The sequence below is a fragment of the Diachasmimorpha longicaudata genome, chromosome 9 (genome assembly GCF_034640455.1).
Source record: "Diachasmimorpha longicaudata isolate KC_UGA_2023 chromosome 9, iyDiaLong2, whole genome shotgun sequence".
NCBI lineage: Eukaryota > Metazoa > Arthropoda > Insecta > Hymenoptera > Braconidae > Diachasmimorpha > Diachasmimorpha longicaudata.
This window is the reverse complement of record NC_087233.1, coordinates 3,428,985-3,444,271: the sequence shown is the minus strand read 5'-3', so window position 1 is coordinate 3,444,271 and position 15,287 is coordinate 3,428,985. Positions and strand designations below refer to the sequence as shown.

General features: G+C 33.3%; 2 protein-coding genes across 7 annotated transcripts; one reads left to right on the top strand and one right to left on the bottom strand.

Moving 5' to 3' along the window:
- Positions 1–24: 24 nt before the first annotated feature.
- On the top strand, positions 25–6,006 carry LOC135165812 (protein RER1). Of its 5 annotated transcripts, XM_064127508.1 has the most exons (9): positions 25–169; positions 554–879; positions 1,611–1,716; positions 1,929–1,958; positions 3,149–3,231; positions 3,866–3,970; positions 4,038–4,134; positions 5,166–5,398; positions 5,733–6,006. In XM_064127508.1, the coding sequence occupies exons 5-9, from the start codon at positions 3,157–3,159 to the stop codon at positions 5,826–5,828; spliced, it is 606 nt and encodes a 201-aa protein (XP_063983578.1). In that variant the 5' UTR covers positions 25–169; positions 554–879; positions 1,611–1,716; positions 1,929–1,958; positions 3,149–3,156; the 3' UTR covers positions 5,829–6,006. The 5 variants fall into 5 exon arrangements, with proteins under 5 accessions (XP_063983578.1, XP_063983579.1, XP_063983577.1 ...); XM_064127509.1 differs by lacking the exon at positions 554–879 and having other exon boundaries at positions 27–169; XM_064127507.1 differs by lacking the exons at positions 25–169; positions 554–879; positions 1,611–1,716; positions 1,929–1,958 and adding an exon at positions 2,550–2,871.
- LOC135165805 (diuretic hormone receptor) lies at positions 5,692–15,177 on the bottom strand. 2 transcript variants are annotated; one of them, XM_064127493.1, is made up of 10 exons: positions 15,054–15,177; positions 13,759–14,188; positions 9,537–9,723; positions 9,255–9,348; positions 9,082–9,175; positions 8,120–8,200; positions 7,954–8,027; positions 7,572–7,877; positions 7,231–7,382; positions 5,692–7,152 (listed from the first exon to the last, which is right to left on the bottom strand). In XM_064127493.1, the coding sequence occupies exons 2-10, from the start codon at positions 14,030–14,032 to the stop codon at positions 7,086–7,088; spliced, it is 1,329 nt and encodes a 442-aa protein (XP_063983563.1). In that variant the 5' UTR covers positions 14,033–14,188; positions 15,054–15,177; the 3' UTR covers positions 5,692–7,085. The 2 variants fall into 2 exon arrangements, with proteins under 2 accessions (XP_063983563.1, XP_063983562.1); XM_064127492.1 differs by having other exon boundaries at positions 5,692–7,132.
- Positions 15,178–15,287: the final 110 nt, after the last annotated feature.

The window sequence follows — 15,287 nt, the reverse complement described above, 5'->3', positions numbered from 1 at the left end:
CTGGTGTATTCGTTCGAATGGTGATAAGGCATCAGCGGCGAGTTCGAACTTCTTCTGGTGGACGAGAACTTTATGATTTTTCTCGTTGATTTGGGAGATTACGAGTGATTTTTGAGAGGATTTCTGATGGAGGAATCGCCATTTTGTCACACTCAGCTACTGAGGGCAGGTTGGTACGAAATTGTGGCAACAGGACTTCATTTTAATACTAACAAAGACGAAAATAACATCGAAGAGCTTTTACAAAAAGTTGGGTCATTTTCTTTGAATAAACGGACATTGTCTAACGATATCCAAACGAAAATCTTAACTTTGTTGTCTAAATCACCGTTTTGTTGGATAAAGCGCCATTTTTCTTGGGTAAGCTGGTATTCTGTTGTTAATTAAGTGGCAGTTAAGTGTCGAGAATTGAGACAAGGGCATTGAAAAGTAAAAATAAATAGTGTATGGCTAGCCTAGTCGTGAAAAAACATGAACTTTTCCAAAAATGGATCTCAGAGGAGAGTAATGTGTTTTTGACGACGCAAATTCAACAAAAGTTTTTCATCCGCAGGTCTTGGAAGACGTAGTTTTTTGGACGCGAGAAACTATCGGTGAGAACAACTTAGGACGTGCTAATCTTGTTGTTGGTAAACTGACTCCCTGAAGAAATAGCCTACGAAAAAACAGATCCACAGAAAATAATCGAAAAACAGACCCACAGAGTTCTATGATCTTTAGGCTATTGTGCTCGGACATATTATGTTATGGGGCATTTCTTCTGCCTCGTCGTGTTAATCTCGTAATTAATACACTAGTCGGTTAATCGTGGTACTTCTTAAGGATGCTGGGACACCTGATGTGTGGCATGAGTGTACGAGCGTTTGGGAAGTGTTACAGGTAATGCAAAAAACAAAATTGTTCTTTTTATTCAACAGTTAGAGAATAATTCGGTGGTGAAGTGTTCGCCTCTGTATTAGCAAATCATTTTTTCCTCTTTTCTTTTTCTTTTCTTCTTTTTGTAAGAAATAAATATCTCTCACTATTTAATTACACAACACGATCTTTGTTCAGTTTTTAACATATGCGTTTGAATGAAAGACTCGATATAATTGTTGCTGGGATGATAATCCGATGTGGTTTACTCAAGAGACCGTTCGAGAGTGTCCCTAGGCCTCAGTTAGTGCAGGGTGAGAGGTCTGACCCAAAGACCCTTTTCTCTATGGGGTTGTCTACGTATTGGGTTGTTTAGGGCATAAACGGTCGAAGTATTTGCAGTAGTTCCCGATGACGTTTACGATGGGCCACTTGTTGCTAATGTCAAAATATTCCCCCGATTTTCAAAGAAGTTAGTGCCGATATCTTGTCATTTTTCATGATTGCATTTATGGAAAATCATGGATTAGATGGAGAGGAAAAAAAAATAGGTTTTTGTTTTGTTTACATTGTGGCGGTGCGCGGTGTAAATACGAGCGGTTTTGTTGACGTTTTGGCAGGCCCGGTCTGTGTGTGTGTGTGCGTGTGTGTATATGTAAGGCCTTCGGCGCAGATGTGTGTTTAAATGTGATGAAAACTTCTTTGTCGGGTTTAAGCCAAATTAATGTGCGTGTTTTTAACTCACTTTGTTTTAGAGTTTTCTTGGTGATGGTTGGAGAGGACTGGGTGATATAAATCTAGGCGGAGAGGTGGCTTTGCTGATGGATACGCTGGTTAAGTGAAGGGGTGCTCTATTCAACGGTAAATATCTTGGAATTTTAGCGAAATTTACGGCAGATTTTCCCGGAATTTAAGGTAATTTATGGTGTGGATATAAGGCAGCGCCACATTAACACCAAAAATTAACTTAAATTGACACTACGAAGTATTCTATTAACAATTATTTATCTACACTTTTCCTTTTACAGAGAATAATTGACACAAAAAAATTTTTGTTTTGTTTTTGATTACAGGTTCTTCGGAGGGGAGCGCCTCCAGCACTGGTGAGTTTGAAAATAAATCTCACTGCATGGTATTTTTCGAAATGACTAAATCAATCTAATTTCTCGATCTTTTAAACAATTGTCCAATAATTGTTCACGCGGATATTTGCGGAGACCTTTACATTTTTCGATCGATAAAAATAAAAGGCAATAAAAAATTCTTCTGATCAAAATTGATTGAGAGATCAATTATTTGCTGTAAGTTTTGTTCCTCGATATTTTCAACAATTAGTCAATAATTGTTCACGCGGATAATTGCGGTGACCTTTAAATTTTTCGATCGACCAAAATGAACTGAAATAAAAAAATTTCTTATCAAAATTGATTGAGAAATCAATTATTCGTTTTAGATTCAATTCCTCGTTATTTTCGACAATTATTCAATAATCGTTCACTCAGATGATTATGATGACTTTTATATAGTTCGATCGATCAAAATGAAATAGAATGAAATTTGTTTTCTTATCAAAATGGATTGACAATATCCACCGGGCAATTCTTTGATATTTTTGAATATCCACCGACGGAAATAGTGTCGTGTTCGTTGAAAATGCTGCCTCAAGAGTTATTCACCTATCTTTATCATCCAAGTAAGTACCCACGGTCACACACCAAATTTTTTTCATCAATTTCCTCCAATCGTATTCGTTTACGAACGGAAATGACCCAATGATAACCAGCCAACGTTAGCAGACATGAACTGATGACAACTTGAAATATCTCAGAGCCTTCATTCTAATTTACCTTCGATAAGTCCCAAGGACACACCAAGTTGGAGCTCAAGTATATAGTGTACATGTGTGCCTGGAGTGTCATTAATGTTGTGACGTGTATATATAATTTCATGATTTAACGGTTTTAATTGGGCGTTTGCAGTAGATATTAGTAGCCAGTTTTGTCCAGGGGGTAACAGGTAATTGTCTGGCCCTTTTTTTTCATTCTGAAGTCATTTTTGGTAGACAATTGGGAAAGAGAAAAGACAGGTTAACTCGAGGCTCCATTATATTACTCTCTACCTGAAGGTATTTTATCTCTTACGGAACTGATAAGATGTCGTTTATACATGAGCATTCAGGTTGATGTACATAACCTCAAAGTCAACCTGATTTTTTGGAAACTTTCCATGGAATTTCTGGGAAAGACGGGGATAGTTTGTGGTTGAGATAATTAGGTGATTGTGAATGTTTTAGGTGAAAAAATGATGCAAGATGAAGATCTGGGAGGTCCTGCTAGGAAAAATGTATTTTTCCAGGGTGCGACGAGACTGTCACAGGTGGGAATTTTAGCTTCAGATATAGCTGAGGACTTATTTCCGATATTTCCTCATTTTTCATGTTTCTTGTAAATATTTGGGTGACCCCGGATGAGATTGACATAAAAAAATATATATTTTTAGGTTTTATCATTATTTATTTTCAGTCTCGTGTTTATTATTATAAATTTTGGAGAAGTTTCGTGAATTTTTTCAAAATTTTAATGGAACCGTAGGAACATTCTTTCGCGTTGGTGAAACGTCATGAGACATTGAATAATAATAAAACTTACAAATGGTATATTTTTTTACGTAAATCTTATTAACAATTTCTCAGAAATTGGTAAAAATACTTGAAAAATGAGAAAACATTGGAGATGTTGATGGTGTTCAAGTACTTTGACATTTTTTTTTTTAATGAAATGAAATGTCTAAAGAAAGTCAGTATTTATTTATTTTCCATTAACAGAAAACATTTAATTGCGAATGTTAACAATCTTCACCTGTCAAAAAGTGGGGGAAGATTCATTATTTGTAAAATGTTTGAGGAGTGATACAATTTCAGTTTTAATTGTTTTACTGTCAGAATTACTTGAACATTTTTAATGACGAATGTTTAGTATAGAATATTTAATTATGAGTTCATTTGTTGTAGATATACCAGAGTTACCTAGATCTATGGACACCTCATGTTGTGTCGAGATGGATATTCTCAGCTGCACTTTTAGTCACATTTGTATTACGTATCTTCATTTCACAGGTGAAATGAATAATTAAGTGATATTTTAATAATATCAATATGTTTGCTAATTGATTGTATGTTCTAGGGTTGGTACATTATTATGTATGGACTGGGAATATACCATCTGAATCTGTTCATAGCATTCCTTACACCGAGGAGCGATCCAGCGATGGATTTTGATGGTAAAATCGTGGGTTAAAACAGTCGTGAATGAGTCATTATTTCAATGTCAGTGAATTTTGATTTAGTTTGACGACATGAGACATTGGAGAAAAAATATGTGGCCGTCTGCGTAAAAAGGGCTTACTTTGTCGATCTTTAGTTTACGAAATATTCAGGTTGTCTGGGGTCTAACTAGAACTTGAATAATAACGCACGTGCTCGGGAGTAATTAGCGCGGTAGCGCTGCAAGTCAATCTCCTCACGAAATAAAAATATCAGAACAATTATTCTTATTGCTGTTTGAATGTATCAGAGAAGAACAGAATTATGATATTCACGTGTGTTCTAAAATATTGAGGTGTGTGGTGAAATGACGGGCAAATAGAAATTTCTAAAATTAACGTTTTAGTGTAAGACATGCCGATTCGTTCATGATGGTCACGTGATCATCATATAATAATGGTGATCATTCTGTGATAGATCATGTGCTCCTCTTTTCCCAATCAGAGATGACATTTTTATTAGATGAACGAGGCTTGACTTTTTCAATTAATTTAGAAGAGCCTTTTAATTGTTTATGGGAATTTAATTCTAATTTTAATGGAACCATTCGTTTTTTTCTTATGTTGAAGAAGGATTATTTCCAGTCATTAACTTTCTTGGGGGTTTTATTTTAATGACTCATATGATTCAAATCGTAATATGATTATTTTCGGTGCAGAAAGTAATGAAACTTCAGTTCTCCTTTTTGCAAAATTCTGTTTTTCGAATCATTCACTTTAAATTTCGATAACTCCTCGATTATTAAACTTCGACTGTCCCAATCGGCCTTCAAATATCGCCGATATGACACATGCAGACGGCCACATATAAAAACGTATAGTTTATTAAGTTTATTTCTTAACAAAAAAATTATGGTGCGATTCTACCGTAAATCTAATTGTTCGTGGGGTAAATTTGAATTCAATAACATAGAAAATGACTCATTTCACTTCTCCCCGTCGATGTTTATGTGGTGAAATCAACTCTTGCATACGAAGGTAAAATGTAGTTTCATATTTTTTAGATGGAGACGGCCCGGAACTTCCGACAAGATCAAACGAAGAATTCCGACCGTTCATCAGACGACTACCGGAATTTAAATTCTGGTATTCTCTATCAAAATCCACAGTTATTGCTCTCGTGTGCACCATGTTCAATTGCCTCAATATTCCCGTGTTTTGGCCGATTCTCGTTATGTATTTCATTACACTCTTCTGCATTACGATGAAACGCCAGATTAAGGTAAAAATAATTAATAAAAATATTTGATAAACGTTTTTTATCGTCTTGGACCACAGCAATACCATCGATTTTTTAGGATAAAAGACAATCATTAATTTTTTTTTAATCAGGAAAAGAGTATTTTTCAAGGGAAATGCAATATTTCCGTCAAAATTAAAATTTTGAATTGTTATAAATTTTTTATTGTCATAAAATTTTTTATCGTCTTTGAAAAGTATTGAAATTATTTCAATGATGATGGTATTGATGTAAAATTAGGATCACAAGTTCTGCAGGGAAAAAAAATTCAATAATTCTCGTTGTCAACGAATAATGCATTTTATTTTATTTTCAGCATATGATTAAGTACAGATATTTACCATTCACCCACGGCAAACCCAGGTACCAAAACCACGACGATGTGTCGAGATTAACGTCAGCAAATCATTAACTATATTTATACGTGATTGAAGGGGGTGCAACGTGGAAGAATAAGAAGAAAAAATCAAGTTTGTATGTTCGTTTGATTGAAAATGTGTAAATGTGTAGATTTGATTGATTATTTAACATGTAAACAATTGAAACATTCTTTTTTTTTGTCATTGAAATACAGATGAATGAGTTATGGACGTAATTGTTTGATTAATTAAAAACTATAATTTTTACGTTTGTTTTTCTTGAACGTAATTTTTACTTTTTTTCTATCGAATTAGCGCGTTCCAATCGTATGATTTTTCTGCTGTTAAAAATTATATAGAGCGACAGGAAATTTGAAAATACAAAAAGAAATACCGCTTTGGAGTGAGGAATTCTCCAAAAATTGACTATTTTATTGCCGGAGGCCACTGAGAACTCACCCTTAATTTATTAGCAACAAAAAATATTTATATCCGAGATTTTGAATTTGTCTTCCCCGAGAAATATTTTTTCTGCAAATTTTCCTCTTTCCTTATCTTGTCTATTTATTCCGCCAACATTTGCACGTCAGGTGCAATGATAAAGTGGCGCTATACATGTCACATTGATTACAGCACCTATTTATTTAATTACACTTTTATATGAATAATATCATAGTTAATTACTCAACCACTTCGACATTAAAATCTTAAAAACCATGATATTTAATTAAATTGAATGATAATATTTTAGTGGTCACATTCTCTATTAAAAGATAAAAACAGAAATTTTTTAATTGACTGTTTTAATTGACGGTCTACCCGCTAGAAATTCATTCATTTATTTATGACATCATATCGATAATTTATCATCCAAGCAATTAATTTATTAATTAATTGGTGAAGCAGTTGGTTGGCCATTCGATTAATGCATATACTCATGTGAACTATTTTATTAATTAAATAGTTTATTAATGGCTTTATTAGTAGCCTGATAAATTAATGGATTAAGTAATTGCCTCTAAGCAAGATGAAGATTCTAGCAAAAAAATTATTAACCATAAATACATTAAAAATAACAATTTTCAAATATTGAGTAAAATTGATGAAAAGGACATGAGAAAATTCAATTTTTGTCCTGTAAATATTCCACGAGGCCCGAATTACTCATTAAAAAAATTTCCCTGTTTAATTGAATCGTCCTCAGAAGTTCATTTATTCATTAATTCATTAAGTCTTGGAAATAAGCCTCGTTCTATCTCAAATAGCTGGTGTTGGTTTGACACCTAGTAGAGTCGCTGTCGTTGTTGCACTCACAGTGGATTCCCTTTTGCCATGTGGGTTTGTTTGTTGTGAGAGCCTGGAAATTTGGCCGATAAACTGGTCATTGGCAACAGTGACAATATTCATTTGGCAAAATCTTAAATCGCGGGAATTAATGATTTGGAACTATTTTACCTTAAACTCTCGGTTCGAGAACGAGGCGACCAGTTTTTATATTTTCGATTTGTACCAATACTCCGGGCGGTTTTCCAACGGGACAAATGATGGCTGACGGTATTTTGGACTTCTGAGTTTAGGAAACAGTAGAATAGTGCTACTGAGAGGCCCTGAAGATGATAGTTTGATCGATTTAGCTCGAGAATGTGTACATCATGAAAGGGTCAAGTCGATTTAGCTCTTATGTTGGCAAAAATGGGGCTCAAAGAGAAGTCAACTTATTTCGTTTGACCTCTTCGCTACTGAAATAACTCAAAATCTATATTTTTCATTATTGCAAAATAATCGTTTGTACATACTTGGGAAGACAGGAGTGCTGCTCGGACATAGGCAAATAAATCCGCCATTGGTCCCTCAGTGGGTCCAGTCAGAACTAGCACGTAGGTTATCCCCAATAATGGTATCAGAACAAGAAGTGCTTTGGTTGCCTTGCGATACTGCTGTGTCTCTGCTGATGTTGTTGATCTCAATTTGGTGATCAATACCCACATAATCATGAAGAGAAAACCAACGTTGATGACTAAGACAGTGATAGCAGGCACCTGGTACAGTAAATCGTAGGCATTGTTCACCATCCAGGGACAGTGTTTGTACAGAGCGACGTTCTGGAACATAAAAATTGTTCTCTCGAGAATTTTGGTAAACAAAATAATTGGAGGACGGGGTGGAGGGGTTTATCACCTGAAAACTTTGATCCACAGTAGTTGTCAATGATTTAGCTATTCCCCATACTATAACCACCAATGATGGAGCCCCTATTGACGGAAAAGCGTGTCCTGAGTCGGTGCTATTGATCGACTGATTGATTTCATCAAATTTTTAGGCTTTGGACAAATTTATAACTCACCCCATCCTATGAAAAGGCACATTCTCAGCTTTATGTTGTCACCACTGAAGGTCTTCACGACCAACAGGTACAGATAAAGTCCTGTATCGGGATCAAGGTATTGAGTTAATTGGAGATTGGTAATTTATTCATTGAATTGGGCTCTGAGTTTTGGTCGATAACAGAGATGTTCAAGGACTTCATAAGGGGAAAACACTTCTGCGCGTTACTTTCATCGATAATTTGAGAGGTTGTGTGGCTGAATGTCACACGTAGGGTTGTCATCCAGAATTATCAACTGCATCAGTTGGTAGATCACCGAAGATAATTCTGGATGGCCTCGTTGTCATCAAGTGAAAAGAAACGGAATTGGATTGAGATAATCGAAAACTACACAAAATGCTTCGATAACTCGATTACGTTGGAATCGTAATTTTATTGGTAATTTAATTATCGTTTTTCCAGTGGAAAAGTTGACAAAATGAGAAGCTGACGCAGTGAGTTATGGGGAGATCGACATTTTGATTTGGGTTAACGATTAAAATCTGAATTTTTTGATCATTCCTTCATTAAAAAAACTCACGCAACGCTTTGCGTCACTGTTTTATTTTGCTAAGGTATCATATAGTAAATGTATATATGTATTTATATAAATTAAATATGCAATAAAGGTATCATTCAATTTAATAGAATTGCATTGAGTAAAATCTATATATCATATATTATTTATATACTGTATATGTAATTTATAGTATAATCATTGCAGTCCTTCAATTATCTCTGTTTTGAAAACTCCCATTGTAATAATTAATTGAGCGATTAGTTAATTAAATATTAAGAATGTCTTTTTTTTTGGGAAATCGTCTGCTGGAGGACATTCTTCCTGGAGAGAGATTTTTTGGAGAACAAATCTGCGAAAAGCGCACTAACTCTGTTACATATTTTTCCTAGAATTTAATCAATAGATTGAAATAATTAATTACCCTCTAAAAACATCCAGAAGAAACTTGTTAAATGAAAATAATGAAGTAGCGCGAATAATACAACACAGGTGGACATGTCCGTTTGCATCGAGGCCTGATGGAGAAACAATAAGTTATCATTTTAAGATTTAATGGGACAGTTGACCATTGATTGATTGATTTTCGGTTTTCACCTGCATACCAGTCGCCAATATCCACATGAGATCAGTGAGCATGTACGTAAACATGAGATTCGTATGAATGTTATTCCTTAAACATTTCAGCTCTCTGAAAGCGAAAGGGTAAAAGGAATTTAATAAAATATTTACAAGGTAAGGGTTGCAACTGGGGTTAATCTGGTTGAATGCTCTCGGGTTCTGAGAGAATTTTTATTAATTCGAATCTTCGAATATCAATAATTCTGAAATTGTTGTTAGCGACAATTTTAATGATTCGACAATTTTCTGGGGACCTACTTGAAGTATAAAAATATTGCCACAGCTACAATGAGGGTTGACAGTGACAGTGTGTAACCAACAAAGTACAGGGTTGTTGTTATCTCGACCCCAGACTCGATTATGTTGATTTTTAACTCCTGACATTGCGAGTAGTTTGTGTACTCGTCCCAAGTTCCATTTAGCCAACACCATCTGCTTGCATTCTCTAGGGAAAATAATCAGAAAAACGTTTTAATGGATTTTCTCTGCTGTTAGAATATTGTGAAATTGACATTATAAAAATTGAAAATTGAATTAGAAAATTTTTTCTCGTCAAATTCTGCAATAATTCTCCTTCATCACGTGGAAAGATGAATTTTATGGATGAAAGACGTGCTTATATTTCTCTGAATATTATAAAACTATGTTAAGAATTTTTTCATACAAAAAAACAGAGACAGTATTATAATAAAAAAATAAATAGAGACAGAGTTACTGGGAGAAAGCAAAATTTAAATTATTCAGTAACAAAGTGAGTCTAGTTTTTCAGCAATAACTCTAACTCTAAGAGAGATAGCGGAATTTTTGTAATAACATTTATTGTAGCCCTCACTTCACTCCACAAAAAAGTTCATACTGAAAAATTTTCTATCTTCCCGGGATTTCGAGATATTTATTAAAAACTAATAAATAGTCTAAAGTGACTTATCTCGTCTAATCGATTCCATTTTTTTAAATATTCGTCCGTATGACGTCCAACTCACTTTTACTTCCTTATTTCATTTTTTTCTTAAAATTGTTTGTATGCGGTATAACTCAAAAAATAATCGAGATGAAAATTTGAAATTTCCTACCTTTTTAGCTCTCACTAAAATAAAGTTTAGTATTGATGACAAACAAAAGCGGATCATTAGTTTCCTTTGATATTCCACTTTATATGTTAAACTTTCTGTTCATCATCTCAGAAACTACTGATCCGATTTCGATTCTTTAGTGTTTGTCTTAATGTCCAATCAAACATCAATACCCCCCTCCCCCCCTCCCCCTGAAAAATTCAGGAATATCCTCACTTTTCTATTTGTCATTTAAAATTTACTTTTTAATATTTTAATACGACTAAAAGTCGGGACAAATATCTAAACTAACGCATAATAGTTCGAGTTGTCAAGTTATATTGATATATTAAATACTAGCCCAATATTTGTAATGTTTTAATTGAGTATAATTTGTTTATTAATGTAATAGTTTATGAGATGATGAATTTGGCCGAATCTATTGGGAACACATGTACACTATCAACGTAATTGGTAAAAATTAGAATAGAAAAAATAGATCTGTGTATTGTATACATACATACATGTACATATATACAAAGGGTAACTGTTATATGGTACCGTGACAAGGCTCTATTCCACTGATATTTTTTAATTCATGACAGACAATTTGCCAAGCTCGATCGCTCTCCATCCACCGGTACCTCATCGCAAAAGATAATCTTGTCATTTCAATATTGATTAATCAGCCGCCAGGATATTAACTAAATTTCTAATCAACTAATTTTCCAGTTTAATTTAATCTTGTCGCCGTCATATTCGTTCAAAATTTATTTACGTGGCCCTCGTCGCACAAAGAAAATAATATTGAAATTCCGGTGAAACGGTAATTGAATGTTTGAGCGACAGTTTCGTGATTGAATTTCTCTCGCTTTTATATTTATTGGCAATTTTTTTCCCGTAGTCACTGAAGGAAAATGGAGACTGTGTCGTAGGGAACAATTCCAGAAGATGAATTGCCAAAAAAGAGAAATTTTTCTCTTTCGAAAAATTCCGATATTATTGTTTGTTTATTTTTGCTTCATTTTATGAACTTGAAATTTTTTTTTATTGAAAATTTTTAATTAATATCACTTGCTCTAGGGTTAAGTGATGATCTCCAACAATATTTTTGTATCGTTTACAATTTTACGCTGTGTTATGGATGACAATTTTTTCAATTATTTTTTTTGTTGTCTAGTTGTCATTAAAGTTAAGGTTGTTGTCGCAGAACAGTCTCTATAAAAAGTTTGTGTGCGATGATTTATTGCATTGCATATAACAGTTAAAATATAATTATATAATCTCTATTATTACTATTTTTAATAACATAAATTCATGAACTTTCTGTAATTATTCTTTGAAGACAAAACGATCAATCGATTTATTCTTTCGGAACATATTCAATGATACGGCTTCTGCCTCACACAATTGTTATTCCAAAAATTATCGAACCGTTGATCTAAAAAGAAAATCTAATTCGTAACGCTCCTTATGAAGAAGAGATAAATTACCGAAATTTCAAAAATTTATATCTCTAGTTCAAAACAGACAATTTTCTAAAATTTTTCATTATAAAAATTTCACGAAAAACTCAATTTTACACAATTAACAATATTAACCACAGTGAGTGCAGTTATTTACTAAACTTTCTATATATTTTATAATATAGATATGTATTATATATTATCTATGATATATAATATATGATATATTATATATTATCTAGTATACAGTATATATATGAACTTTTTTATGGAAAAAAGTAAAATCTAGTCTTTCTTATTTGAAATTGCGTAGATTAATGTAAAATTGTAAAGACAAAAACAATCAGTGATAAATCCTTTAATGAGTGTATCCTTCGTGTCTCCTAACACCTTGCAGGAGGGTATTGTGGCACTTACAACCCCATGAAAGGTCTATTTTTAACGCGACAGACCCTCTGTGGAATCGTAAATTTCCACCAACGTTTATTCGATATTACCTCGTATAATGGGTGATAATTAATGCCACTAATTAATGGAACCATTTGAAATCAATATTTATCATTGAACCTACACCCGATCAATAAATTCATTTCGAGAACGAATAACATAGAATATATCCATGTTAAATACTTTTTCAAGATCGCGATTGTTCAATTTTCACGTTTTCGTATTAGTAATGACATTCACAATGACAAGAGTTTCATTGTATTTTTTTGTTTAAGGGAATATGCGACATTTTTTCAATCGGTTTTCTTGTTTTTTGTTTGATAAGTCGCAAAAGATCAGGAGAAAATTGTGTTGAAGGGGGTAGGACATTCTTGAAGGAATTTTTCATTCATAAAAACAATATCTTTGCCCCATAAATGAATGAGGAATCCCTAAAATGTATTTTACATTCCTTTTGTTGTAATTTCAAATTGTGGATATTGTTCAAATGGAGGGTAATTATCGCATGTAATACCACAAGAGCTCCGAAATTATCGGATATTTCCCGATAGGTTCGTTGCAAACAAATGAACGTGTCAAGTTTTCCAGTTTAAAAATCACGAGCGCGAAGCGCGAGTGATTTTTCTGGAAAACTTGACGAGCTTATTTGTTTGTAGGGAACCTTGAGGGAAATATCAGATAATTTCGAAGTTCGAGTGGTATTCGGGGGATTATTTTTTGCATCCAAATCTTGGCCGATAGAATTGCACCATGAGACATAATTTTCAACGAATTGCCATTAATCTGTCAGATACAATTGAGGGTTACTTCAACATTTGTTTTTTTTATATATATCAACATGCAAAATTTCCAGTGAAATTTCCAAGAATATCCGCTGAAATACCGTGTTGACTATACAAAATAACGTCGAATGGTGCAATCCTATTGGCCAAGATTTGGATGGGAAAAATAATCCAGTTAAATCACCAGTAGATGGGGAGAAATTTGTTCTTTAAATTACGTGTCTATTCTGTCATTTACCAGTCAAAACAAGATTCAGTGAAAATTAGGGAACTGTTACGCAATTTTTGAGTGACAGTTTGAGTTTCAGTAAAAAGTATGGAACTTTTAAGAGAAAGTATGGGAAAAATTCAGTGAAAAAATTCGTAATTTTTACTGAAGCCTATTTTGATTAGCAGATTGCGGAACAGCGACGTAATTTTTGAAAAATTTTTCTCCCCGTCTACTGATTTTTAACTGGATAATTAGCCTCCATTTGAATAATGTCCACAATTTGAAATTATGACAAGGGGAATGTGAACAAGTCTGAACATTGACAATGAAAATTAACAAATTTTAGAGAAGCAAAAATCAGCAAAAACTACGTAATTTAGGAAAAATTATTAATTTAAAAAAATACGTAATTTAGGAAAAGTTACTAATTAAAAAAAATACGTAATTTAGGAAAAATTATTAATTTTAAAAAAATACTCAATTTAGAAAAAATTAATCATTAAAAAAAGTCCAGCAACTTACGTGAGCTGTCATACGGAACTCCGTGCAATTCCTCAAAACACGATTGTTTCACCAGAGTCCCTGGGGGTGAGGCAGGCCAGCAAAGCAAAGAGTCCCAATCAACTTCGCATACGCTCTCACTCACCCCTCTATCAAGCTGATAAGAATTTTTAGTTTCAAAACACTCCAAGGCTTTTATCAGGAGTGAGTTGTTAAGATCTTCAATGTGATTCAATGTATTGAAAATGTAGTTGTCGGCGAAGTCATTAATTTCATTCGATAAATTTCCAACCATCACTTGTCCGATTTCGTTGATAAAAATATCAACAGGACACTTGGAGGGTTCCAGTTGAGACGAGTGCGGACCAACGACTGCTGGCCCGACTGCCGGAGCTTTTATTTTTGCTGTCGGTGTCTTTGCGCCGTCTCAATATATCCAGTCAATCACTTCCTATTAATGAGCAATTTCTTCTTATTTTGTTTTTCCCTGTTCATTGAATCTCATTTTGCCCATCAGTTGATATTAATTACAATAATTATTCAAAGTAAATTTTTAGGGAAAAATAAATTGGACGTTCAATTGCTGGACAATTAGGGATCATTAGGATTATTTCTCAATTGATTTCTGATTTTTTCTTTGTCGTTTGAATCTCATTTTACCCCCAGTTAGCGTTAATTAAAATAATGTTTTAGAACAGTAAATTTGGCCGGCAATCGATGAACAATTAGCGGTCATTAAGTGAATTTATACGTTAACTTTTGCTTTCCTCTCTGTGGTTTGAGTCTCATTTAACCCCCGGTTACCAGTAATTAATGTAATTATTCAACGTAATTTTTTAGAAATAAGTAAATTCGACCTTCAACTGATGGCCTATTGCTGATGATTACAATAATTTCTAAATTGATTTTTGCTTTCTCCTTTGTGGTTTAAATGTCATTTTACCCTTTAGTTAACACTTAGTAAAATAATCATTCAAATTTTTTTTCAGAAACGTAAATTCGATCTTCAATAAGGGCTCATTAGAGTGAGCAAATTAGTGAACAAATTTGAGTCATATTTTTTCGCTAATGAGGAAAATAATGGCTCTCACGTTATCCGAGAAATTTCTCTCCATTTTGACATTTTTTGTCCTTTCACACTCACTTATAACATTTCAAAAGAATGAAAAATCAACTCTACATACATTTTAATGTGCCCTAAAATTTAATATCGCCCAATTAATATAATTGTAATTAAGAAATGTTTTAAAATATCTTCATCCATTTAATTGCCTGAATTAAATAAATAGTCCATTTTCTTCAAAATTTTCACTTACCCTCAATTCACTACACGATAATTAAACTTAAAAATAATCAAAAATTTTTCCTAATGAACCGAAAAAATATGTCTACTATCCGTACGATATCGAAGACACTGCAGAGTTGAAAACAAGATTTCACAATTGTACTACCGTTGGATGTTAATGTCAATGCTAATAGAACTTATCTACATTAAATATTTGTCTTCTTAACGTTGCTATCTTCATAACAAATCGGTTATTAAGGACAAG

Coding starts and splice junctions, on each gene's coding strand:
- LOC135165812 (XM_064127508.1), top strand. CDS start 3,157: ATGATGCAAGATGAAGATCTGGGAGGTCCTGCTAGGAAAAATGTATTT. Junction 3,971..4,037: donor TACGTATCTTCATTTCACAG/GTGAAATGAATA, acceptor TGTATGTTCTAG/GGTTGGTACATTATTATGTA. Junction 4,135..5,165: donor TCCAGCGATGGATTTTGATG/GTAAAATCGTGG, acceptor GGTAAAATGTAG/TTTCATATTTTTTAGATGGA.
- LOC135165805 (XM_064127492.1), bottom strand. CDS start 14,032: ATGGTTGGAAATTTATCGAATGAAATTAATGACTTCGCCGACAACTAC. Junction 9,724..13,758: donor AGTTCCGTATGACAGCTCAC/GTAAGTTGCTGG, acceptor TATTTTCCCTAG/AGAATGCAAGCAGATGGTGT. Junction 9,176..9,254: donor TATTGGCGACTGGTATGCAG/GTGAAAACCGAA, acceptor TTTCTCCATCAG/GCCTCGATGCAAACGGACAT.